Source organism: Blennius ocellaris (assembly GCF_963422515.1).
Source record: "Blennius ocellaris genome assembly, chromosome: 9".
In the NCBI taxonomy this organism is placed as follows: Eukaryota; Metazoa; Chordata; class Actinopteri; order Blenniiformes; family Blenniidae; genus Blennius; species Blennius ocellaris.
Window position 1 is genome coordinate 12,446,670 of NC_137658.1, and position 26,255 is coordinate 12,472,924.

Consider the following 26,255-nt stretch of genomic DNA (forward strand, 5'->3'; position numbering starts at 1 on the left):
CATAACTACACCGGAGGGAGACGCAGAGAAAATGCCAACATGACATGAAACAGGACATGAAATTTTTATCATGTTATTATGTTCCCATGTATCACTCGTGCTGCCGGGTTTCAGCGTTGCCTCGAAGCTCATCACAGTTGATGCTCTTCACATTTTAATTATCTTAATAGCAATATTAGATACATCTGGACAGGTTTCCCAACATGATTGTGTTACCCAAATCACAGGCAGGATCTTGATTGTGTGGGTGGATGATAGTAGCAGGAGCTCTGTCATGTTTATGTGATCTGCTTTATGTCATGACAGGGAGGGACTCCGTGAGTCAATAAAAATGACTGACTAAAAATGGGAACAAACTGGTTGGCTGTCAAGGGATTGTCATTAATTTTCCTGTCTTCTTCTTTTGCAGCACTGGGTAGAAGATTTGACGGGGACAGTGAATAAGGACCTTGCTGCAGAGAGGAACTCTACCCGTTTCTTATCGTCTGTACTTTGGTCGGCCCCAGCACCACATCCGATGACTGTCCTTCAGGTTGCTGGACGACAGGACTGAGTGGGAAGCCTTTGCGTTTGCAGCGGCGAGGAGGAGGGGGGGTGGGGGGGGGGGGGGGAAACTACCCCGGCTTGTATGTTGGTCACTCGCTCTTGTACTCGCTCACAAGGACCATGTGGTTTTCTCCAAGGAGAAATCGTTTCCCCTCACAGAACTGGCATGGTGCCGACAATAGCACCAATTTCAGCGTGTCCTTGTGGGTATTGAGTTTTTGTTGGTGCTTTGCAGCTGTGAGGGGTCAGAACTTCCACCCCACTGTGAACACACAGTACGGGAAACTCCGAGGGGTCAGGGTGCCCCTGCCTAGTGAGATTCTGGGACCCGTCGACCAGTATCTGGGTGTTCCATACGCCGCCTCCCCAGTGGGAGAAAAACGCTTCATGCCCCCGGAGCCTCCTTCTTCCTGGTCTGGGATCAAAAATGCCACACACTTTGCTCCTGTCTGCCCCCAAAATATTCACAATGCTGTTCCAGACATCATGATGCCAATATGGTTCACCTTCAACCTGGATATAGTTACCACATACATACAAGATCAACATGAGGATTGTCTTTACCTAAACATCTATGTTCCAACAGAGGATGGTGAGTGTGTCGAGTCCGCAGGACAACACCAGGAGTTCTTTTTGTCCCCCTCTTTTCTATCTTTGCTCCCCGCTCTTTCTGTCTTCTCTCTAAATTTTTGTGCCACTTTGTTTTTTGCGCGAAGCATGACCTGTTGTCTGGCGCATGCTGTGTCCGTGTCCACCATCTCAACCTCCCATCTTGACTAGATCTTTCATTTAGCCTTTTCATCAACTCTCCCCTTCCATGCCACTGTTAGAGGTTCCTCTTTTGATGACTAAATGGCCTCTCAATGAGACTTAATGATTTAAAAAAAAAGAAAAATCTATTTATACAAGAAGCAGATTGGAGATACTTGGTGCACCTTCCTACCCTCACTGTCTTGACTGTTCTGGGGTTATTACAAATTAGTAGCCTGCTTCATAAGTGAATGATCTGCTCCAGGGTTGGTGAAATATTCTGTCTGGTACACGAGAGGCCTGTGGCATCAGCCTGACCTATGTAAGACCCTTTACTCTCCTTGATTCACCCAGTTTGTCTTTGCACAAAGTGTAATGCAGGGCAGGCTTTGTACAAAAGGCAAATATAGATTGTGCTCTCCGAAGACTGATGGTCTTAAAAGTTTTTGATTCATGGAACATTGAACTTTTTCTAAGGGCCCCCCATTATTCACCACTCAAAGGAGGCACACACAGGAAAATGAGCTTGAAATGTTGAGTGCTCTGTGAGAATTTAAAAAAAAAAATCACTTATCAGATTAAAATGTGAAAAGTAAATTTTGGAAAATCTAGCCTCACTTGCCATCTGTGTGGTTGTAATGGGTCTTAAATAGAAGTGCATGTGAATATGGGCTTCTTGTGTCCCAGGGTGCAGCAAATTCATTCCACCATTTTGGAATATTTCTGCAGCAACACCCCAGTTACTTTATCAACAGGTCCTCTGTCGTTCTTGTTGTTAATGAGGACTTTAAGGGTGGGAGGAGGAGGGAAAGTGGGAGAAAATGGGGTCTGACTCTCTGAGTTGTTGCATGTCACATGCGATCTCTTTTCCAGATCTCGCTGTTATTTTGTAGTTTTTCCATTCATTTTACAGTCAAAAGAATATCCAAGGAATGTGCCAGGAAACCCAACAAGAAAATGTGTAGAAAAGGAGGTATGTAAACAAAGAAAAAAAAAAGAAAAGAAAAGAAACGAAAAAGCCAGCGCGGAACGAAAGGGAGGATTTGAAAGAGTGAAAGAGAGAGGAGAGTGATGGGTGCATCCTTCCAAAGCTGCCAATATCACCACCTATCAACTCCCAAATCAAAGTGCTAATTGGGATGAACATGGGACTTGTGACTCAGATCAACCTTGACATGAGTGTGAGAGATGACTGAGTGGTTGTGACGTATGTGTGAGCATGCTGTTGTGTGGTTTTACTGTGGGAACGTGAGTCAAGGAGTGAATTTGCACTTCCCTAAATAAACAATGGAGCTTTGTCAAGTAATACATTTTGAAATGTCTAATAATGCAATGTATCTATTTTCTTTATAACACTGTATGACTTGCTCATGTTTGAAGTGTATTTTTTTTTTTTTTAAGTTTCCTACAACTGTTGATTAGATCAAAGGCAGGAGTGCGACTTAGAACAGTACTTTGAATAATAGAATCTAAAAATGTGACTTGGTGCTCGAAGAACTTCAGTCACGTTTCAGACAGCTCTGACAGCACTTAAGACACCAGCTTATTGAAAGTATTTGTCAAACACGACACCTTTAATTTATTATTCACAATTGATCTAATAGGAGGTGGTGAGGTATTTCATTGGCGTGACAGCTTTCATCTATCCATGTGGTGAATTCACACACACAGCCATGGGAAGCACAGACCAATTTCATTAGCAACTGCTCAAATATCACTGCTGATAACAATAGTGGGCTAATTTTCCGAGCTTGCCTGAAGGTCTTGTGAGCTGCCTTAAGACTGTGGTCCTGCGCACATCGCTTCACAGTGAAGATTCGGTTTCAGCTGCGAGACCTCGGCTGTTGTTGATTTCCACCGAGGCAGGAGGCTGCGACTGGAATCACTCTGCGCTCTTGTACATTCTGCTTTGGTAAACCAATTTTGTAAGAGACAGACTGGCCCTTCAGGCACTTCTGCTTCTGAATTAGTCCCAGTTGTGGAATATACACAGAAATATCTATTTAATATTCACCTTCCAGTTGGAATTTTTCAATTAGCTTCCCCATGTTTGGTAATGAGAAAAGGGGTTTATCATAAATTTCATGTGTTGCTTTTCTGACATGTCATTGAGGGTGTTGACTGCTGTACAGCTTCTGTTAGCTATAAAACCAAAGTTTGCCATTTAGAGCTTAACAGGAAACTCATTTTATTTGAGCTGCATTATGTTTGAGGTTTTCATTTCTCCCCCCTGCTTCTACTAATCTTGGCTTATGTTGAATTAGCTGTGCAAATGAAGCATAATTTATCCTTCTAAGGCAATGTAGAAAGCAACCTCTAAAGCATGCTTTGGTTTCGGGTAAATGTTTCAAATAAGGAAGTTAAACTTGCATTTGACAAAAATCACAGTGAACAATTTAACCATTTTATCAAGTCTTCTATTGAAGATTTTAATTTTGTTTCAACAGTTGATTGAATAGAATCAAATGAAAAGATTACTACATATACAGATTATAAAGTCTCTATGTGTGTCTGTGTGCATTTGCACACACATTATACTATATGTTTGCAAAGCTTTCAGTACAGTTGATAGAGTCATACACACTGTGCATATCCAGTACTTTCCTCTCTGCTGTTGATTTTACAATTCATAATTGTAACTTTTTTTTTTTTTTTTTTTTTAATAGATTGATAGTATTTCATTCTTGATGAGTGTGTTGTGTGATTGTTGCCAAGCAACACTATGCAGTTGTGAAAGGAGGAGAGTAAGTGGCCTCTTAGCGGGCATGCAAGCACCTTTGCTACGGTGAGGCAGATGAGGAAAAATGAGTCACCTTCAAAATCAACATGTGTTCATAGAAGAATTCACGTGTGTCAGGCAGAAGCCTACCATGTGATTACCCACGCAGTGTTGTGCAGGCATACAAAATGGGAAAGAAAGCTGGTAATGAGACCATTCCTAGAGAATTGGGTTTTAAGGGATTAAGTCTGGTGTTACAACTGAGAAAGTCTATCCTATGGATTTTGCGCTTTCGGCATCCTCCTGAGCGTTGTGAAGAGAAGCCATTTGATGAGCTGATATCAAAGATGTGGCTCATTTTTCCACATTAACTGGAGGGCAACCCCTTAAACTACTAAGTTATATACCCTCACAAAAGATCAAAGACACATTCCATATTTATAATATAAAGTCAATAGGGCGCTCAATAAGGTGTTGTAGTCGATGTTCATTTTTCTGAAGCGCAACGGTTGGTTGTTGTTCAGGAAGGATTTGCAGAGCTCTTTTTGACAGCAAATTTTAAAAAAAAGCATTTTTCTTTATTCCCAATCGATTTGATGTTGACACTGAGTGAAATGAAAGTTTGGAGAAAGACTTCCCTATTTTTGAGCGACTGATGCAGCACTGCATATCAAAGATATCCGAGCAGGTAGTGGTTGAGGTCATGTAGAGGTGATCTAATGTGCAACATCAGCATCGTAGCCCACAGCTCGCTCGCTCTCGATCTCTCTCTCTCTGAAGTAGGCTTATAGCACGTACGCAGAGTACAGAGCAGTGACAGAGCTAGAGACACAGGAGCCTTGGTTATATCACTCAGTCATTTTCTCTGCTCTCAGTCAGAGTGAATGGAGTGAAGAGAGGGGTAATGATGTGCGGGGACACAGCTAAGCACTATTCAGCCTCCGAGTGCTAGATTGGCTCGAGATGGGTCAATTTTGCGAGGACAAATCCTGATGAGGTCAATCTTTATCTTTAAAAGAGGTTTACATTGTTAAATTGATTGACAAAGTTTAAAAAAAAAAGAGGAGTTAATATACATCCTTTAGATGTTATCGTCGCTGAGCCAGAGTCGTGGTGATAATATGCGCCCTCTGTGGTGTTCACTGTCTGTTTATATAATGTGCACATTATTTTCTGCAGGATTTTACAACATGTCTCTTTCACTGCTTGTAACCTGCTTGTAAATCCCGTCCTTGGAGTCCTTCACACTGGTCTCTCCGAATAACTGCATCTGAGAGATGCTCTGAGACCAACCTCCCTGACTCCTAAATTCATCTCTCATCATGAATCTATTTGAGATAAGTGCAGCAAAATCTGTTGTACATTTTGGCTTGATTCAGAGCACTCAACTATCATTCCTATGCAGTCCTCATAGGCAGCAAGCTGCCATGTGTTCTGCTGCTCAGTGCCAGTACTGAATAGTCCGATCAGTTGCCAGACCTGTAGATTAACTACCCTCGCATGAAACATGGGACAATTTTCCCTTTTAACAGATGACCTCCAGATGCTGTGAAGACTGTTGAAGAACCCTGGTTAGACTGCAGCAGGACCATGGCAGACAGTAACACAGCATGGTAATCACATTGGTTGGCCAACTCAGCCATGCTTGGAGAGAGGAGGGGCCGTCCCCCCCAAGAGCTGCCGAGGAAATCTACGCCAAGCAGATATGGCAAAAAAAAACTTTCCAAGAAAACAAGAACAAATATTAACTTGTGTGACTTGAAAACAGAACAGAATCCCCCCCATCCTTGTTTTACAGAAATTATTCTATGATCAGGGACAGTCGATGACTTCACTGTTAGGGCAGCAGTCAGCCAACAGTTCCTATCACACTGACTTGAGATGCAAGATGTGACCTAACCAGGAAGTTCCTATTCAGAGGCCTCCCGCTGCTGGGCTTGTCCAGCTTCCACAGTCTGTCCAAGCCTCAGTATCTCTGTTCTGGGCTTTGTTTGTCCCAAATTAAAAAGAGGAATGGCAGACACAGGCTGTGAAGTCCTAAAGCCCAAGAGGAAAACAATTTGTGGCATCAATTACAGCTTTCAAACACAGGCGTGCCCCTATTATTTTCCCAAGCTAAAATAAATTGTACACATACATACCCCAGAGCTGCACAAAAATATGTATCGTCATATTCACATTTTCCTGAAATTCCATCAATCCGTTAATTGTATCGAGACAAAAATGGGCAATTCTTTCATAAACACAATTTTGATAGTGTCTTAATGACTCTAAGTCAAGCCTCTCACCAGAATCCTTTGCTGGAATCCTTCAGCTTGAAACAAGTCAAGGGCTTTGTTTTCCTCGCCTAAGATTTGCAAATCAGATGTTTAAATATTTTATTTCATGCATTGTTTATATCGACGCTTGCTGATTGGCAGCCTTTGTCTTTGCTACATTTGCTGGCAATATGCCACATTTCTTGGTGTGATATTGCCATCTATTACCCATAGAACAGCGGTGCACCGACTTCACAGTGTAAGTTGAAGTGTAATACACTCATATGCATTTGTGCACACACGCAGGGGGGAAACAATTACTGGGGGGGATGTACTCCACCACCACAGGGGGTAAATAAAGTTCGACGGGGTATCCTTAAATACCTCTGGGAATTGTTTTTGATTTAGTTGTTGAAGAAGGCTACATACCTATTTAACTGGCTCAGAGACCCTTTGAATCAGTATAAAGTCGACGCTGCTGCATACTAAACTGTGGCGCAGCACTAATTTAAATAACAGTTGGGCCTGACCGATGATTAAGAAGCTTAAAGCCATGTGATTATTTTGTTAAGATGCTTATACAGCATATTTTCTTTTCTATTCTTTTTTGCTTAAATATTGAATAAATTCACTATTGGGGATCAAAACTATAGGTAAGAAACCTCTGTTTGTTTTCCTTGAGTCTCCAAACCGAGGCTTGTGGTCTTTCAGTCGTTGAGCTGCAGACAGGCTGAAAGACAACATGGCTGCCTTTTATTTGTTTTTTTGTGTTTTTTTCCCCCTCCTCTTTCTTTTCCTTTTTTGGGAACAGCTGAGGCGCAGTGTGAGTTTTGGCTGTCCTTTACTGGAGGATTACAGCCTCCTTAACCTTTTAGCTGCATTCTCCATCATTCTCTCTTATGTGTCCCTCCCAAGCTGTTTCTTAACCTCTGCACTGGGAGGCAGATTGAGAGATGACGATAGACAGACAGATGAACCAAGAGAGAAAGATGGTAAGTGTGGACACAAAAAGAAAGGCATAGAGAAAGAGAGAGAGAGAGAGAGAGTTACGAAGCTGGGCATTTTGAAAAGGGAAAATGGCCACCTGAGGATTACCAACTGAATATAGCGGGTCTAAATTGTCAAGGCTGCAACATTTCACTAAGTCCCTTTCCACATTCTGACCTTTCTGATATTTAACTCCATGGCCCATCTATTGTCAGTGAACCTTTCTCCAGCAAAGGAAAAGCAGTTAACATTCAGCCCTTCCACGATGTATTGAGTGGATTGTGGATTCAGTCAAGGTCTCCAGAGACTGAGAAGTGTGTCTGTGTGTCAGCATGTGTGTGTGCGTGCATATGTGAGTGCATGTATGTGTGCTTTCCCGTGTATATTCATGTAAAATTTTACAGCCAACTACTAGACACTTTTTTTTTCAGCTTGCAATGTCCCCCTATTGAAATGGTGAATTTAAATTCTCTTTATGTAACAAGTAAACCCATCAAATGTGTTTTCTTTGAACCTGATTTGAAAAATGTGACAGGTTTCTATTTTTCTTGTCAAGAAAGATGATTAATAGCCGTTATTCTGGAGGCCTGGCTGTTTTGTGGCAATGCAAATTTGATGGCCCGCCATGCAAAGGAACTTCTCATTTCACCATAGTCTTCTTCTAATGTCACTCGCTTTTGCAAAGGCATCACTTCGAAAAATCCAAGGTCAAATATAGGGTTGCAAGGGGAGTCACTGAAAATGTTGCATGTTTGCAGTTGTTGTTATGGATCGAACGTTGGACACACACGCTTAAAGAAAACACAATTCAAAGTGACAGAGCTTCCCTGTCGACACATGCTATCCAATCCATGCCTGTCCAAAGCAGTATCGCTCAATATGCCCATTGTTCCACCATGTCAATAGCGCACTGAATGCTGGAATAATTGTAATTGTTAACAGGCATTGAAGAAAGGTGTTGAGGCTGCTGTGGAGTTTTTCTTAGTCAATCATGCAAATGTTTCTGCTGCCTCAAGATTATAATGCACCAACAGAAAAACATCTTTGTCCTGGGAAGTATAAGAAAGTTCGACAAAATACATTTACCTTTTCAATTATTGTTTGAGATTGAGCTTTCATGACTTGTTGAAGTCAATTGTAATAAACAACACGTTATTTACGTAATCAAACGTGATTCAAAATGAACACAATTCCATTTTTCACAGCGTTTTTAAAAATATATTTGCAGGAAATACTGTATATCAATCTGATGCACTGACTGGGGGTAAAATATACTTTGAAACAACTCGCATTCGACTGGCAATTTTCCAATATCTAAAAACTGGCATTCACAAGCAGTGCCTCAATCAATGTGTTGCTATGAAGCTGGTAAAGACATTTCTATTGCGCTTGGTGCCATATACTGAGTTGAGTATAAGATGGAGAACTATATTGTATGCTTCTATAAATAAAGGTCTGGCATGTGACGAGGCTGATAACTAATACTGTGGTCATTGTACTGGACAACAAAGTGGCACAAAGGAATAACTAACATTTCAACATTTGCATTCAATAAGCTAATATAAAACCCCATGCTACTGCCTTATAGAGTACATTTATTACACAAAAGTGATTAACAAATTGACAGTGTAAGCAACAGAAAAAAAATAAAAAACTTTTAAATCACCTCTCCACTTCCGAGCACAGATGCACTCAGTAAATGTCACGACACATGGCCTTTTACATTATGCATTACAATGGCTCGCATCTACTAATTAACTATAAATTAGTTATTTAAACAGGATGGTGCATTCACACAGATGCAACATGTTTAACTGACATCTGTGCCCTTGATGTTCAGTTATATCACTTTATTTGGCCAATCTGAGTCCAACTGACTTACTACATTTCACACTGGAATGAATATATATATATATATATTCTAATGACAGCCATTATTGGATGTCTACATTATATCTGTGACCCTGCGTATATATTGTCTAACTTCTAGGCTCAAATTCAGTGGCCCACTTATTTATTTAATTTAATTATTTTAACATATAAGTGTCTTCTCAGTCATTTAGCAATGTTGTAGCAATCATCTGACACATATACAGGTGAGAGAGAAAAAATATAGATAGGAGTTTTCCCTGAGTTTTGTTTTTCAATCAAAATGTTTGAATATTATCACAAAAATATAATGAAGACCTTTATCCTTTCAACTCTTCAGTTCATATGGCTAACACTTCATGATGATGAAAAAACAAGTAATTTAAAATGCAATGGAAAAGACTTAATATTAATGCTATCAAATAGAAGTAATGCTCCTGAAAAGCATGTTGAGTCAAGCAATGAATCCATATTTTTTGTGCATGTTTTTTCTCCTTGCACATGGAGACCTGTGTCAAAGCTTGAGGCACGATGGAGGCTCAGGTTGCTTTGATATCAGCCTCCAGCTTCACAATATTGTGGATCTTCATCTTGACAATACTTCACAGATTCTCTAAAGGGCTTAGGTCAGATTAGTTGGCCAACCAATCAAGCACAGTAACTCCAAAGTTGTGAGTCGTTCTAGGACTGTGGGCAGGCGGCAGTTTCCTGCTCGAAAAGAAAATCAGCTTCTCCATGAAACATGATAGAAAAATCTCCTGGGAAACAAATGCATTGACTTGATAAAACCCAGTGGACCTACAGCAGCAGGTGACACAAAACCCCAAATCATCACTGAATGTGGACACTTGGCACTAAACCAAACGTAACTTGCATCCTGAGCCTTTCCACTCTCTCTTCATAGTGTGAAAGTATGAAGAGAGAGTGTAAATTAGTAATTTACAAATGAAACAAAAAGTTATTTTCATCTAAAAAGAGGACTTTGGACCACTGAACCAGTCCAGCTCTTCTGTGTAGCCCAGATAACACTCTTGTGACTGTGCCTCTTCTTGACACCACGATGAGCAACATTGGTTATTTAAGTGTTTGAGCTGCAGGCAATAATTTTTAATTGAAATCAAAAAATGGTCTGAACATGTAATAAGTTTAGTCTTCACACAGAAATCACTTATGAAAAGAAAAACAATTTCCATAAAAGAAAATTGTTCCACTATGTTTATATTTTGCTCGAAGGTGGTGAGAAGAGAAAAATCTCGTAATGACTTACATGAATGGAGATCAGAGTTTCCCTGACAAAATGGCTATTAATTTCCTGCTAATTGATGTTAGCGCAGGTCAGGTTTGTTTCAGGCAAACTTATGTCTCCTGATAAAACAAAATTTCTTCACTTGGAGTAATTCAATAAATCTCAATTCAGTCATTTTCTTTTGACTTTATTCAGGAAATATATTTCTGTTGACACCGACCTTGTAGATCTGCTGCAAGAAAAAGCCCAAGGTCATCACAACCATTATAATTTTACTTGATTGATAAATTATACAAGGATGTCACATTCTCAACAGGATATACTGCATAGATGGGAGGTCGACAAATGGCTGCCTTGCTATATTTGTACATGGTGGTCAGCTGCCTCAGGGATGGGTTTTCATATTATAGTTACACATAGTACAGAGACAACACATTGCCTCCTGTTTTAGGGCAGAGAGACGAGCAGAAGTATACTGCACTCATCACTGCGTGGATTTGATACATGTTATGTTGTGATTTATTCAGATCTCGGCACCTCAAGGGAAGGTGCAACCCTGCACATGCTTCCCATAGTTTAAAACCCGTTCATTCAGCAGGTTCCTGCTTTGAGGTTCTATGTCGTTTAGCTTGCCAGTGTTTTGATCTTCTGTTGTTTGTTTTCATTCTTTTTTTTTTCTTCTTTTTTTTTAATCCTGGATGCCAAACTAAGAAATTTATTTTCAGGTGCACATGAAAACAAATATTTTTTATGCATAAATTAGCAATGACCTTGCCATATGAATGGGAAAGACATTACTATATATGTGGCTTTGATTGTTATGAGAAAAACCTACAATTACCTTTTTTTTATATCCACTTTTTATATCCTCCGAAAATGCCAGTGGTGTATGACTCTACTATAAATATATGCTCTGATAATACTGAAAGCATTTTTTTCCTTTTTAATTTATGGCAGGTATGTCTGTTTTACACAGTGTAAATAGTGCATTTTCTGAACTCTGAAAGTGTGTCTCTTTGATGGTATTTGTAGAAATTATTTATTTTATTTTTGTTATGAAATGTGTTTTAGTTGACAGTGTTATTACATGCAACTGTTCTTCTTCAAATGACTCTTTTCCCATCACTGTACTGTCAAACATACTATTTTGAATTTCCTTGTGCCTCTCTATGTCTCTCCCTGCTTCAATAACAGGGGCCCATGCAAAAAAACAGGGCGAGGATTTATCGGATAACGACGGTGATGAAGACGAAGGTATTTCTCATGGTGAAAAAAGAGATGGTGCATGATTTTCTTCCGGAGATGTCACTATTTTTTTTGATCATTTACAGATTTTATTTGGGGTTTTTTTTTGTTTATTTTTATTTATTTATTTATTTTTGCAAACAATATCATCAGTCATACTTGTCGCATCACAATCTGTAGAGCACTGTTGCCGAAAAGCGTGCATGTGAGTGAATGTGCAGCCTCTTGTTTGTGAGCATCTCAGCAGATCAAAAGAGTGCTTGCCTTTGTAGTTGTATGGGACTGAGCAGCCGTCTCGGTGACCAAGCCCAGGTTAAATCGTTTTAACATCTCATGTTGGCTGGAACAACTGTTATTACAAGGGCAGCGCAATGGTGAGAGACACTTTTCAAGGTGTGGCCAGCGGCTGTATTGGTGGCGGTAATGGCAGTGGGGATGTGAAGCAGCAGTGTAATATCAGTGTTCACCGGGTCTGCCAGCAGATTTAGATGAGGAGCGGCAGTTCAGGAGTGCTGCTGGAGAGGATTAGAGGCGAGAGGTGTAGAAAATGGGAAGTTGCTGCTCAGCAATCGCATTGTTCACTTTCCATATTTATCTTGGGATATTCCTGGCTCAGGGTGGATCTCTGCCGAGATTAGAATGAGAGACGATTCTTGTGCTGCAACAGAAACGGCTTAAGTCTCTGAATCTAAATCAAACCCTTGATGTCGCCCCGCCCTTGTCTTCCTTCACCACAGGCAGGGCAGGTGATAAAGGCATGATGCTGGGTATCTAGTTAAAGTCTCCTTTTGTTCCTTATGAACAGATTAGATTTTTGCACATTTTGTGTAGATTTAGACAAGATTAAACTGTATGTCTGGACTAAAGGTGACTATGATGTGATTATGTTTAGGGCATGTTGTATAGGAACTCACTATTCACACCATCATACTAAATTGCTCTGTTTTCCTTTACTTTTCTTGAGTGTTGGCACATGGAGCTAATGCATTTGCTTCGAGACCTGTAGTGAGTATAAACCACAGCTGGGTGCTTTCCAGATGTTTAAGGATTTCTTAGGAACCTCTCTCTTTGCCAGTGGGCTCTTCGCTCCAAAAGAAGTCTCATGTTGGCCTTGATCACAGAACAGGAAGCGTTGCCATGGCACCACTTTGACACACAGGTATTTGCTCATTCAAGCCCAGGGCAAGCGTTTGCATCCATCGCCAAATTGCCTTCAGTCTTCGACTTGTCTGTGTGTATACATGCATGCGTGTGCAGGTTTGTCTTCCTTCAAGCAAGCCCACATGCATCAGGATGTAGCCCTAAGTCCGTTTAAAATTGCTGACAAGTGCCAATCCCTTTGTCTGGCAAGTCTTTGCATACACGCAGTGGCTTGCTCTCCAAGCTGTTGTGCTAAACTAGCCTCACTGAAAATGTGACAAGTCTATTCTTTACTGAGCGCATCTAATGCTATTTACAAAGCATCACCGTAAAAGCACAATACAGTCCCAGCAGGATCTCTGCCATAGCACCGTAACAAACGCATGTGTAACAGAGTTGGCCATCAATTCCTAAACATGATCCAGAAGATTTCCATTGTTCTGGTGAATGTGTTGAACTGTCATGGCCTGACATATGAAACTATTGTTTGGGGAGACCCATTTGTTCCTCTGTAATTTCCTCCTACTGAGAACTGTTACCTCTGCAAGTAAGAAAACAATAAAAACATTGAAGCAATGGGTGAGTACACTGCATAAACCACAAAGTCCTCGTAAGCTGTCTTACTTATTACTGCACTCACAAGTACCTCCGCTATCATTGCAGGTAATGTCTACAGTAAATGTGCTTGAACACATTACCAGTGAAAATCAAATGCTTGCATTCAAGCTAAAGGGGAAGTGGAATCAGAACATGAACAGGACTCTCACTCTTGCACTCTGTAGCTGTTGCACCTCTTATCCACATATTCTCATTCAGTTGCCGGAGCTTCTGTCGTGTCTGGTTTCTCTGTCTAACCCCCTCCATCTCTCAGTCTGTTCATCCCAGCGTTACCATGCTGTCTCAGTTGGCAGTCTGTCTATCCTGGGCTAATTCGCTTCCTCCCTCTGAACTACCCTCTTCACTGTTGTAACCCTGTAGACACACTCTTGACATCTGGTCTGAATAAATGTGTGGAACAACAAAGGATTTTTACTATTCCCAAGCAAACGTACAATATGTAATTGAATAGAAACATCTAAATTTAGAAGAAACAGATATAGTGAATCATATATTTAAGCGTGCGATACCTTTTTTTCCTGTATGTTTTTTTTTTTTGTCTGCTAGCTGTCCCTGAGGCTCTCCCTCTTCTCCTTTATATCAGCATGTCTCCTCCTGTCTCTTGCTGTCTGTCCTTTTGTGTCTCTGCCTGTCCGTCTGCGCAACAGTCAACCCCCTGGCACCCCCTTAGTGCATTCAAATTCTACACGACGCTCCCTCCAGCAACACGAGTATGTGGGCCAAGTTGCTGTGATTTACACCAGCCCACAATCAAGACTCACTTTTACAGAGGCCGTTATTGCACTGTAAAAGGGAGTGCAAGCTTTCAATCACCTACCTGCTGTTGTTAGATAAAGGTGGGCATGTAAATAGAAGAAGTGGGGCTGTGTAGGAGGTAAATCTCCCAGGTGGAACATGGCAGTGGTGCTGAGGTACTGTGCCCAATGATAGGCTGGGAGAAGCAGCCATCCCCACTCCACCTCTCGAGTGTCTCGCACCGTTGCTGCCTCAGCCCTCTCCCACTGATGAAAAATAGATGCGCGCGCACACGTGTGTGTGTGTGTGTGTGTGTGTGTGTGTGTGTGTGCGTGCGTGCGTGCGTGCGTGCGTGCGTGCGCGCGCGTGCGCGCGCGTGCGTGCGTGCGTGTGTGTGTGTGTGCGTTTGCGTGTTTGCGGTGTCTGTCATTTGGCACTTTGTGGCTCCAGCTCTTATCAGAAGGAATGGTTCCACCCAGTGCATGCGTGCACACACTCAGACATGCACACCCACATCCATTAAAAAGTGCACACACTTGTTCCCATAAACAGTGCTGGCTTTCAAGCTCCAGAAGCAAGCACTGAAGAAGACACCCCACACACTCTCTCTCTCTCACACACACACACACACACACACTCATGCACGCGGGCATGCCCCCACCCTCAGAGATGCTTTCCATCGTTGCTGTGCCAGGGAGCAGAGCTGAGCCCCACCTGCCTGGGTATTACCATTAATTCCATTGCACAGGCCTGACTGGATTCCCATCTAGCAAAGCCCTCTGCTCAACTAAGGCAGCCTGGAGAGTGGTAAATCGACAGTGGGGGCAATTCACACTCTATTTTCTCCATTCTGACACTCTCCTGTTCACTCTGATGTGCGGCGGATGAAGAATTGTCCCCCTCGAAGTCCATTGATGCAAAAATCTCTGGAAGACTTTTGCCCAGCCTCTTTCCAAGATATGTATTGCTGCTAATAGCTGACCCACAAGGCCATATTTTGGAGTATTTCTTAGGACGATGGAACTGGGCAGTTAATGTCATCTATTTTATTTTTCTTTGTCCTTTACTCTTGAGTGCCAAAGAATAATTGGGGAGGCAAAACCCAGTGTTTTTAAACTATCTGATGAATGGAGGGAGAGTAGGGAGAGACGTACTTCCCTGTCTGAGAGTAATGTAATGTGTTGGTTGGTGTGCCCTTGTCAACCCTTCAGTGGGTTTGCACAGTACTGTAAAATGTCATCTTTTGTCGCTGGCACCTACGACAGCAGGCTCTCTCCAAAGACTAAAGGATGACTACTCTTTCACTTTGGGCGCAAAGAGCTGTTGGTGAGTCTTTGGGATGACAGCACTTCTTCTGCTTCTCCTTGTCTGGACCCAGGCCTACTGCGAGGCACTTTGGCCCACTAAGTATCCCCTTTAATTTTGCGCAGTCACTGTCAATCCCACTCTTTCTTTCCTCTCGTCATTTACATACTGTATACACACTCTGTCCATCAAACACAGCAGCCAGGAAGCAAAAAAATCCCCTTTACACAAAGGTCATTCCTCCCATTACATTTACGGTAGCTTCGTCAAGATTCATAGCAGAAGCGCACACATTTTGTTTAGCCACTCTTGGTCTGATCTTTTGTGTGTGTGTGTGTGTGTGTGTGTGCGTGTGCGTGCGTGCGTGCGTGCGTGCGTGCGTGCGTGTGTACATATTTATATGTACATTCACCCACATAAGACACCTGAGTTGCTCAGAAATGTCAGCCATTGTGTGGTGTAACATAGTCCAGCGATAAGGTGCTATTTTCCTGCCCATCGCCTCACTCCTGAAGATGTGCTGTCCACTGAAAGTCCACTGGCTTAAAATAGCAACGGCAAGGCAGCAGCCACGCTTTCTTTTTTTTTTTCTTTTTATTCTTCTTTTCCTTCTTTATCCTTTTATTCTTTCTGTTTTGTTAGTCCAGATGTTACTCTGTGTTCCTGCACTTCTGCTGATTTTCCCCTCCAAGGCCTACCCACACATTGCTAGTTGATTTGATTCAGCGTTGAAGGAACATCAAGCAGCCGTCCTGTGACATTCAGAAGACTGTCAGTGGCTCGTACAATGACATAAGGCTTTGAATAGTTTGCTGTAATTACATTGTCCTGTTTTGTGAGGCGCTCACCAGATAAACTATATCCCATTCTTTAACATGGCCAGTAATGGACTTGTCATGATTTAACCGCCAAACTTGGCCTGACACGAGCTCTACAGTAGGGTGCATGTCATGTCCTGCCACATCAGGACATTGTCACCCGTTCACCTACCTCAGACCTCACTGATAGCCGCTGACAGCCACCATGTTTCGCCAAGTGTTGACACAGTGAATGCCACCGACACTTATCTCCACTCGCCTTTGTCCTGTCCCACTCCGAAGTGTCAAGGCTGGGTTCTGGGGCGCTTAACGTCAGATATATGACTGACTGCTTTCAATGGGGTGAAAGGCAAAGGACAAAAAGGGTGGAGGCACAGGTGGAGGGGAAAAAATAAGATAGCGGGAGGAAGGAGGGAGTACTCCAAGCCCTCCTGGTGGGTTTCACTCACAGCAGCAACACTTATAGGCTCAGCTCAGGGTTGAGTTATGCCTCCCACTGACACTCCAATCAGTCCAGAGGCACTGTGAGGCACCTATGAAAGGTTTTCCCCTCAGTTCTTTCTTAAAATTCATGCCCTGTGATGTATTTTTAGTGTGACTCTCTCTGCCAGTGTCCAAATAGAAAACGTCTGATTTATGTATTCATTGAGCAATTTTCAGTTTATTTTTTATGACATGATATAATTATTTACTAATAAAATATGCTGCGAGCGTATGAGTGTGTATCACTGCATAGTATCTAATGCATGGTCTCACTAGTCTGGTTGAACAAAGTGTTTGAGAAAATTGATGTCCTCGACTACATTCATTATTTAGCTGTTATGCTCATTTTACATTTATTTCATCTACAGCCACGTCATTTGTCATTTTTTTTCTTTTTCTTTTTTTTTTGTTTCTGTTTAAAACATGATTTTTAGTTGTTCTGGTTTCCATTTAGGAGTTGATGCATGGGATCTTATTGCAAATATACATGTTTATTAATGTATCTCTGTTTCCTTTCCACCACAGCTCTGTGCACAATCTTGACAATATTGCTATGTATGATGATCTCATGACATTTTTCCCAAGGAAATATTTTTTAATCAGGAACAACTTGTTTTTGTTTTGTTTTTTAAATACTTTGTTAGTTACCTGTTTCAGCAGATTAAGCTCTCGACTGTGATCACCCTTGACCTGATTGGTTGAGTAGAGCTACACCTCATATTATCGCCCAGATACTGTGCTACCAATCACAAAGATATATCCGAAAAAGAAATGGTTCTCTTAGCTCTGTGCCAAAATCCAATTTGGATCTGTTGCATGCATATCTTCTCCTGACAACAACACAGTGTCAGTGAGAGCTGTATATCACATCTATGTGACACCTCCCACATCAGATCAACTCAATAAATAGATTAGAACAAGTGGAGCTTCAATGTTTTGTACTCTCCCAAAGGGATTTAACTGTTGTCATGGAGACATGATGTGAATCAACAAAAGAGGTGACTGATAACATTGACATGACTAATCTCTTTTTTTCTTATTTCTGCCCCTTGTTCCTTCTTCCTCTCTGCCATTCTTGTTGTAACTGTGGCCCATTTGTTTAAATAGCTTGTGTAGGATATCGTCTTGCCGTCCACCTCCCTCCCCAACTCCCACTCTGACTGTACTTTCCATGCTTTCTCACCTCATGCATCCCCTCCTCCTCCTCCTGTCTAAGATAAGTGTGTGCATAGAGAAGTGTCAGCTATAAATTACATTTCACTGTGTAGCCTTCTCAGATACCAGCGAGATAAAGGAAGCCATAAATAAGGCTAAATCATACACAAGTTATTGCTTTGCTTTTAAACCTAACAGGGCCATGAATAACCAAGGGAATAATGAAAAAAAACTGTGAATCAAGGCTAAGCTTTGCTATAGGGGTTACAGGGAAAAGAACGTGTCTTTACAAAACGTATTAAAGTAGTTGCCCTTTGTATCAAGCATGCTAATGTAATGGGGTGCGTAATGATGAGCAGTTGCTGCAGATTGAACTGTGCAGGATGTGGTCCGCGATTAGCTGCTCTTGAGGATTTAGAATTTTGGCTCTGGGTCCACTGAAATTACAATACCACCATTTTAAATTGGAGGCTTCCTTCTTATTATTCCTCTCTCTCTCTCTCTCTCTCTCTCTCTGTCTCTCTCTCTCTCTCTCTCTCTCTCTCTTGCTCTCTCTCTCTCTCTCTGTCCCTCTCTCTGTCTGTCTTGCTAACTCTTTGCCCTCCTACCCTTTCTCATTCTCACCACTCTCGGGGTTTAGGAAAAAAGAAAGGCAGGGAGTTGGCCAGAGATGGAGGGAAGGCGGCTGTGGAACAGGGAGAGACAGGGGAGAGTCTGTGAGTGAAAGTGATACAAAGTGAGGGAGGGGAAGGCGAGAAGTTACACAGCACGCGGGGGGAGAGCAGGAGTGAAAATGAGAGAGAGAGTCTCTTGTCTTGTCTCTCAGCTCGAGCGAGCCAGTCAGTAATTCAGTCCATTCCTCAGACAGAGGCTTTTTTCTTCCCTCTACCTCTGGATGTGCTTTATCTGGCTGGAGTGTCGCTCCAGCTGGGTATCAAACTCTGCCTGGGGAATGAAATAAACAACTAGCCACATTTTCAAGCAACACTGTGCAAATAAATGGCTGCAGCGCGATAGGCCGGTGTAAAATGGAGGTGCAAGGTAGCATTGTGTAATTAGCCAGTGCGTTTTCCCCTATCACTGTCAAACCAGATTAGCCTTCTCCCTGCTTCGCAGACGTGTCAGAGTGCCTCTCTCTTTATTCTCCCTAATGGCTTCCTGCGTGTCTATATTAGGAAGTTGGTTTACCTCTTGTGAAACCAAATACATCCCCAATAGCTTGGTTCGTATTTCATCCCATTTTGAGCTGAGTTGGGTTCTTAGTAATAATGTTAAAACTAGACATAAAGAGCAGATATTACTTAGTTTCTTCCAGTGGAGAAAGTCTAGATTATTCTTTCCACTTCCAGAAGTAAGCCTGAAGACTGCATGATTACAGCTGGTATCTGGGAGGTGATCATCAGCTTGTCTGTTTGTGGCCACCATTTGCTGTTACTGCTATGTCTGAATCTGAGCTGACCCTTGATCGGAGTGGGTGGACGGCAATGTGAATGTGTTAATGATGGCCGCTCTTGCAGACATACGAGACACCGGGGCCAAGCCTGTGATGGTCTACATCCATGGAGGATCCTACATGGAGGGGACGGGCAACATGATCGATGGGAGCGTCCTGGCCAGCTACGGAAATGTCATCGTTATCACTCTCAACTACCGCGTTGGAGTTCTTGGTAAGCATCATTTCCCTTCTCCTGCTTTTTCCTTCACTCCCTCTCCTTCAAGGACATTTTTTTTTTCTGGGGCATCTTTGTAGGGTGCCTAGGTGTAATGAGCACCACTGATTGCCATATGCACTCCCAATAAGGCTGAGGGAAAAGCGCAGGACTGCGAGTACACGGGCTGCTCCTGTGCTTCTTGTTGATGTGGTGCTCATGGATCAAAATCATAGTAATTGAGTGTGCCGAATGTGGGTTTGTTGTTGTGACTGGGGTTTGGAATAAATTAAGAAATTATTGTAATGAAGTTGGAAAAAATGATGAGATGGGCGTGATGCTGGAAAGATGGAGGAGAGGAGAAGAGTCTGTTAGGAGGGAACGAGAGGTTCCCTGAGTTGCGGTTGGTTGCAGATTGACTCACACAGCTGAATCCTCTTTCAGACACTTGCGTGCGTGCGTGCGTGAGTGTGAGAGAGAGAGGGGGAGAGAGAGAGAGAGCGAGGGAGTGGAGTGAGAAAGACGGAAAGAGAGTGAGAGCAAAAGAGAGCGACAGAGAGCTCCATGGAAACAGCTGCAGCAACACAAAATGGAGTTTGTTAGCGCACTACCCAAGCTTTGTACCTTTCCACCCGTCTCTCTGACACACTTGATTTCCTCTCTCCCTCACTTATTTTATTTTACTTTATTATTTAAAGTGGAGCAGCTCCACTTACTTAAATATGAAATCCATTTTTAATGTTTATTGGCTTGGGAATTTTGCTTCTAATTTCATTACACATTTCAGCAGTCAATTTTTCAATCAACAAATTCAGTTTTTGGTTTTTTTTTTAAACAAAACATTATTGTTATTATTCCTTTTTTTTGCTGACAGGTTGACTTATCAAGGTAGGTAACACCAAGCAGAAATATGTGATTTCATGAAGCAGTTGTGTGTTACAGTTTTGAGCTTTAAGTATCTGATTGTGTTCATCACATCTGTGCAATGAAGTGAAATATCCAAGTAAGAGCAATACAATATATTCAACAGGACACTTTGTTATTCATCAGTGTGAACCTTGGCCAGAAATGCAATATTAATACATCACAGTCTGTCGGTGCTTTGGGCTGAGTGCCACAGATTGATCCGATTGGTTCCAGATGAATACATATTGAAAACTTTTACAAACAAAGTTTTAATATGTTTTGATTGGCTGGGCATGGTAGCTGAAAAATAAATCATTTCACCCTTTAAAAGCCACCAGTTGACAAACACATTGGTGCTGTTGAAGGATATTAGAGTTTTTACTGCAAACACATTAATGAATTTTACTTTCAGAATTAATAGCTTTGAACACTTTTGCAACTGTACTGTATATATCAAATAATATCTAAACCTGATGCCATATCCATGTCAGGTTGTAGATGTTTTAGTCAACATTGTGTCTGTTTAGACTGTTAATCAGGCTTTATTAAGCCCCCCCAACACTCTCTTTTAGGAGATACGAAACTTTTTGGGTGGAGTATTTGTATATTTTCAGTTGGAGATGTTTGAAATACTTACTTGTGTTGCTCTTTTTTTTAAGTGTTTACTAATCTAGTTCTATTACTAGAAAGCTGCACACAAATGCCTCCCTAATAATAAACATATATTTTTTCTTTTTAAATTGGTTCACTAGTGATCTAAATATAAAGCAAACATGTAAGCTACTAGCAAAATCACAGACTGTTTTCTTGTAGCATTTTTTTTTTTTTTTTTTTTTGCAGTAGTAGCTATGTGTTGTATTGACAGGTTGTAAAGCGCAGTGCTCATGATCTTAATAATAAATACATTAACTCTACTATGGCAGTGCAGCTCACTGATGCATCTAATAAGATTTTCTTACACTTGAAATGTGTGCCATTAGGCTTTTGCTGTTCGTATGACGTTTTCTGACAGAAAAAATAATAATGTAACTCGCACTATCCCTGAAAGAGCAGTGTGCCTCACCTTGATGCTCATAGACTCACACGTGTCGAGAGCCGGAAGAGCTGTGCAGCTTTATCCTCCGGGACATTGAGATGATTGTTGTGGTTGAACCACGGAGGCACAACTACATTCATCCCGAGACTCTTTTTTTGTTTGTTTTTGATGGAGATGAGAGTGCTACGGCCTATCGATTTTGTCATCAGCATTGCTCTCCTTGAATACGCGATGTTTTCCTCTGTCATTTTTGTGGAGTGTCATTTTGAGTGTTGTAATCAGGCTTCGGGGTGGTAAGGTAGTCGCCGTATTGGCTGAGTGCGCAGCCTCGTGCTCCTGCTGCTGGTTTGGAGCCGAGCACGTAACCCTAATACAGATTCATGATCATATTTCTTTCATGGCACTTCAATTATGAGTCAGATGTTTCTTCTCTTGCTGCCACATTTCACTAAATGTCATTCTACATGCATGCACACACACCCTTGAACGCCACATACAGATACTCGGGGCTCGAGCACTTTCAGAGACACACTCTTTGCCACATCGACAAACACACTGTGAGCACAGACAGCGAGACAAAGCGAAAACAACCCCCCCCCCCCTCCCCCTGCCTTCACACACATACAGATGCCCAGAGATGCACACACTGAAACACGTGCACGTGTACACACACACACACACACACACACACACACACACACACACACACACACACACACACACACACACACACACACACACACACAAGCACGGTCTGCAAAGCGGCTCTCTTGGTGAGCTCCCCAGCAGCCATTCTGAGCAGTGAGCAGAGAAGAAGTGATGCATGTAGTTGAGCGATAATGTCCATCGCTGTAGCATGGTCTGATAATCTCCCCATGGTATGGCTTTAAACTGTTATTACAGACACACTCATATAAACCAAATAAAAACCAAGGCCAGAGAGAAATCACACCATGATGGGCCAATTAACACTAAGCTGTCTGAAGATATTCACTCATAAAGTACAAATTGCGACACTCAGAAAATGAGAAATTGCAATCGCATGTCTTCATTATATTTTTGTTTGCAGTTTGTTATTGAATCTGGGTGTCACTAACAGTTTCAGCGTTAATCTAGCCTAAACAGCATTAAGTGGAGTAGATTAGCTGTTTGTATTGGACACAGTGTACAGTTGCCACTGCTCTCAGCTGAAGGTTTCTCACTCGCAGCATAATACCAAATCATCTGACAGCCAGATGAGAGCAAATACTCGGGGAAGAAAAATCTGTTTATTTGTAAAGCAGATCCACGTAGAAATTCAGAATAAATAAATTGATAAATATTAATGGAAAATTGAAAGCCCTTTTAATTAGGCTGCTTAAAGGGATGAGGGAATAATAGAGGCAGAGAGAATTAGACAAGATAATGAGTTTAAAGTGAAAGCAGACCAGGCAACTCAAACTACGCTTTCTGACACTAATATAGCTCTCCCACCGTCCCTGGGCGATCTGAATACCACATTAATAATGCAATAAGCACCTTTGAAATACACACAACAATCTGAATATTTAACTCATTTCACAGAAACAATAGACCTAAACTATTAGGCAACAGCAGCCCTTGCTAATATCGGCTAAACGGGTTTAATGTGGAAGCAACAAAGACCAGGCTGGTAAATAACACCGACGCTGATGTTTTATTTATGTCTTTTCTTTTTTTTTTCAGTTCACTTCATATTTATTACACAATTTCCAGACTTACACTTGTTCTGGCTTTGTGGGGATTTTCAACTTTTCTCTCAAAACAAAGTGAAACTACTGACGACGAGTGTGCAGCATGTTATGAAATATAGATTTAGCATTTGTTTGGTGTTTTCCAGATGACAGGCCACAGAGGATTCAAACTATATTTCAGTGTGTTTTTATAATATGCGTGTGGCAGTGACAGTGAAATGTATAATGCAAATACACTCAGAGAGAGATAGAGGGGGGGGGGGGGGGGTGGAGAGAGAGAGAAGACACTAAAGTTAGAAGAGGAAGCAGAGATTGTGTTAAACACCATATGTGTGGAATAACCATCATTCCTGTTCCAATTAAACAGGAGTCCAGTAAGCATACCGCCGCTCTATCGTCCCCCTGCTGTTCGTCGCGTAACTCTGCACGTCATGGTAATTATTGCTTCAAAGGGTGGACCACAATGTTCCTGAGGCGCCATTTGGAAAGTTTCACATTTCAACCTTTCACTTTTAAGATGAATGGGAATTCATTACATATTTAATCTTTTAATTACTTATTGACCCACCACATTATGATCATCGGGAGATGAGGAATGGAGCAATGGAGTTTCATACCGTCCGGACTCTTCTGTGACGACTCATCACACTCTGCCCCGGTCAGGGACCTGAGGAGCCGGGTTTGTTTACCAAAGAGAAACACTGTTTTGGTTTCTGTTCATTGATCTGTGTGTGCGTGTGAGACGGAGGGAACGAGACACTGCTCGTCTGGAAGTGTGAGACTTCGCTGCCCGTGCGCCGCCTATGTGAGTGCGTGCACGTGTGGGGTCTTGTGCACGAGGTGTGCGTGCATGTGCCTAGTTGCCGCTCCCCTCTAATGATGTGTAATGAGTCCCAGTCAGAGGGGAGTATCTTGTATCACTGCTCTTTACAAATATAATTACTCACTGGCTCTCCAGAGCATGTCAATTTCCCAGTCCGTTGGGGGGGGGGGGACTTAATTACTAGTTTCCAAATGCATTAAAAATTAACAAAGGCTGCCTCCCCTGCCAAAATCCAAGGTGAGACTCTTCCGCTCAGCCAAGTTTTCTAAAAGGAGAATGGTCAAGTACAGTGTGTACTTGTGGAGAGTTTTCACCTCTGACAGGATTTATTTGTGACCTCTGATGTCTATCTTCCATATCTTTCTGATCACAACCATTTTATGCCGCGACCGTCAGCGCTGTGGACTTTTACCTCAGTCGGCTGAATTCAGCCCTTCAAAAGAATAGTTTTAGATCCAATCAAAATAACCTCAACCCACTGTATGAGTGTATGTGAAAGCGGCGCTCTCAGCGCTGAAGCAGCAGCGCGGGTGATTTAGCATTGATTTGTTGAACTGCCAGAGTTATTCTGCGTGTGACTCTGTCCCTTTCTCCCCTATGCCCCCCTCCTAAACCAAACACAGTCGCTGTCGGTAATTCAGCCAGGGATTTGGGAAGCGGAGGATATTTGTGGCTTTGTGTGAACAATGATGGAGCATAGTGGAAATATAGTCCATCATGCCAGTTTGTCGACTTGTTTTTCACCACGGAGGGCTTGTGAGCTCCACTGCGAGCTGAGTGACACCCAGCGAGCCCATCGCCTCCTGAACCAAACACTGTACTCTACTGCAAGTTGGTTAAGTCGGTGTACTATAGGATGTCTTCTGGGCAGTTCTCGTCTGTACTATAAAAGCAGCGGCCCTTTTTACACTCTCGGGAAAGTGCTCACTATGCAGCCACAATGGGCTCTGTAAGTGGTCGACGATGCCATTGGCTTATTATTATTATTGATGCAATAACTTTCAGTGTTTAGTAGGCTGTGGCGCGGCTACGTAAAACTAGGCAGCTAAATTTACTGCACAAGAAAGCATTTTACTTCATGTGCTCGTTATAGGTTTTAAATCTGCAAAACGATTAGTATCTACATTTGCTGAATGAATGCAGTAAAATGCAATTATGGAGCAGCTTAATATTAAAATATTCAACAAAGGTATGAGTACCTCCGAACTACACTTAGTACAGTCCTTTAGGAAATGTGTTTACGTCTTACCACTAATGGCGGCATGCGCTAAAATCACTGGAGCCACTTATGACGACTAATTTCAGTACAACTTCATCTGCCAATATCACAGTAGACGAATCCCGGGAGTGGCAATTTTTCACTTTTTTTAAAGACCATTATGCATCTTGTAGAGCCTCAGACTGCATTGCAAACAAATCGCCCTTGAAATTCTTCTTCGATTTTAACTCACTGTTCCAGGCATATCAAATTTACATTTGAGTTCATATATTACAGATCATCTGTCTGGGTGCCCCGTGTGTGCATGTGTGCGTGCCCCCCACCCCAACCCCCCTGGATGTCAAGAATCACAAAAAAAAAACAAAAAACAAAATAAAACCACTTTCTGTGTTACTATGGATTAAGACTCAACATGACAACCTCCTGTGTGGCGTGGCTGAATCGACTTGAAATAGACCCATCCCATAATGTCAGCCTTGCTTCCGATGTGTTCCCAGGCTCAGTCATTTTGGTGAGCATGTGACGAACGAGCTCAGCACCGGGCAGAATTCTCAAATGGGAGGTGGAAGAAAGAGCGAAGGCAGAGGGACTTCTCTTTGTCTTTTATTATCGGGAGGGTAGCTGAGATGGATATTTACTTGTTTTCATTGCCATTTGAATGAATTCATCCAAATTAAGCAGAGAACAAAAACATTTATTCATCCTATTAATGTCAGGGAGTGAGGGATTGAAGTAATGGTTTTCATGCTCCAGTCTGCAGCAGCTTGTTGATGCTGCTCTCCTACAAATCTCTGCCAGGAAATTAACTCTTAAGCCGTTCTTGCAAGACACACTGCTCTAAACGTCTGGCTGTGCAAGACAGGGCCAAGATAGGGCCTTTTGTTTCTCCCCGCTTGGCTTTTTACCATCCCCAAGAAGACGTTTCCTCTCTCGCTTAAAACGCTTGAAAAGTATTGATTGAAACTGAAAGGGGAACAAACTGAATAGGACTGAACCCACAGACATAATGAAGCATTTGATGTCAAACAGCATCTTC

General features: G+C 42.1%; 1 protein-coding gene across 9 annotated transcripts in view; it reads left to right on the forward strand.

Moving 5' to 3' along the window:
- Window positions 1–1,017: 1,017 nt before the first annotated feature.
- Window positions 1,018–26,255, forward strand: part of nlgn3a (neuroligin 3a) — a gene marked incomplete at its 3' end in the record, with an annotated part of 95,540 nt that continues 70,302 nt past the window's right edge. For 2 of the 9 annotated variants that reach the window (XM_080502592.1, XM_080502590.1), the window contains exons 1-3: window positions 1,018–1,138; window positions 11,570–11,629; window positions 19,392–19,541. In XM_080502592.1, the coding sequence (XP_080358718.1) occupies window positions 1,033–1,138; window positions 11,570–11,629; window positions 19,392–19,541 (316 nt within the window). In that variant the 5' untranslated portion in view covers window positions 1,018–1,032. Of the gene's footprint in view, window positions 1,145–2,209; window positions 2,270–11,569; window positions 11,642–19,391; window positions 19,542–26,255 lie in introns of all 9 variants that reach the window. The other 7 variants (XM_080502597.1, XM_080502591.1, XM_080502593.1 and 4 more) reach the window with 6 other exon arrangements.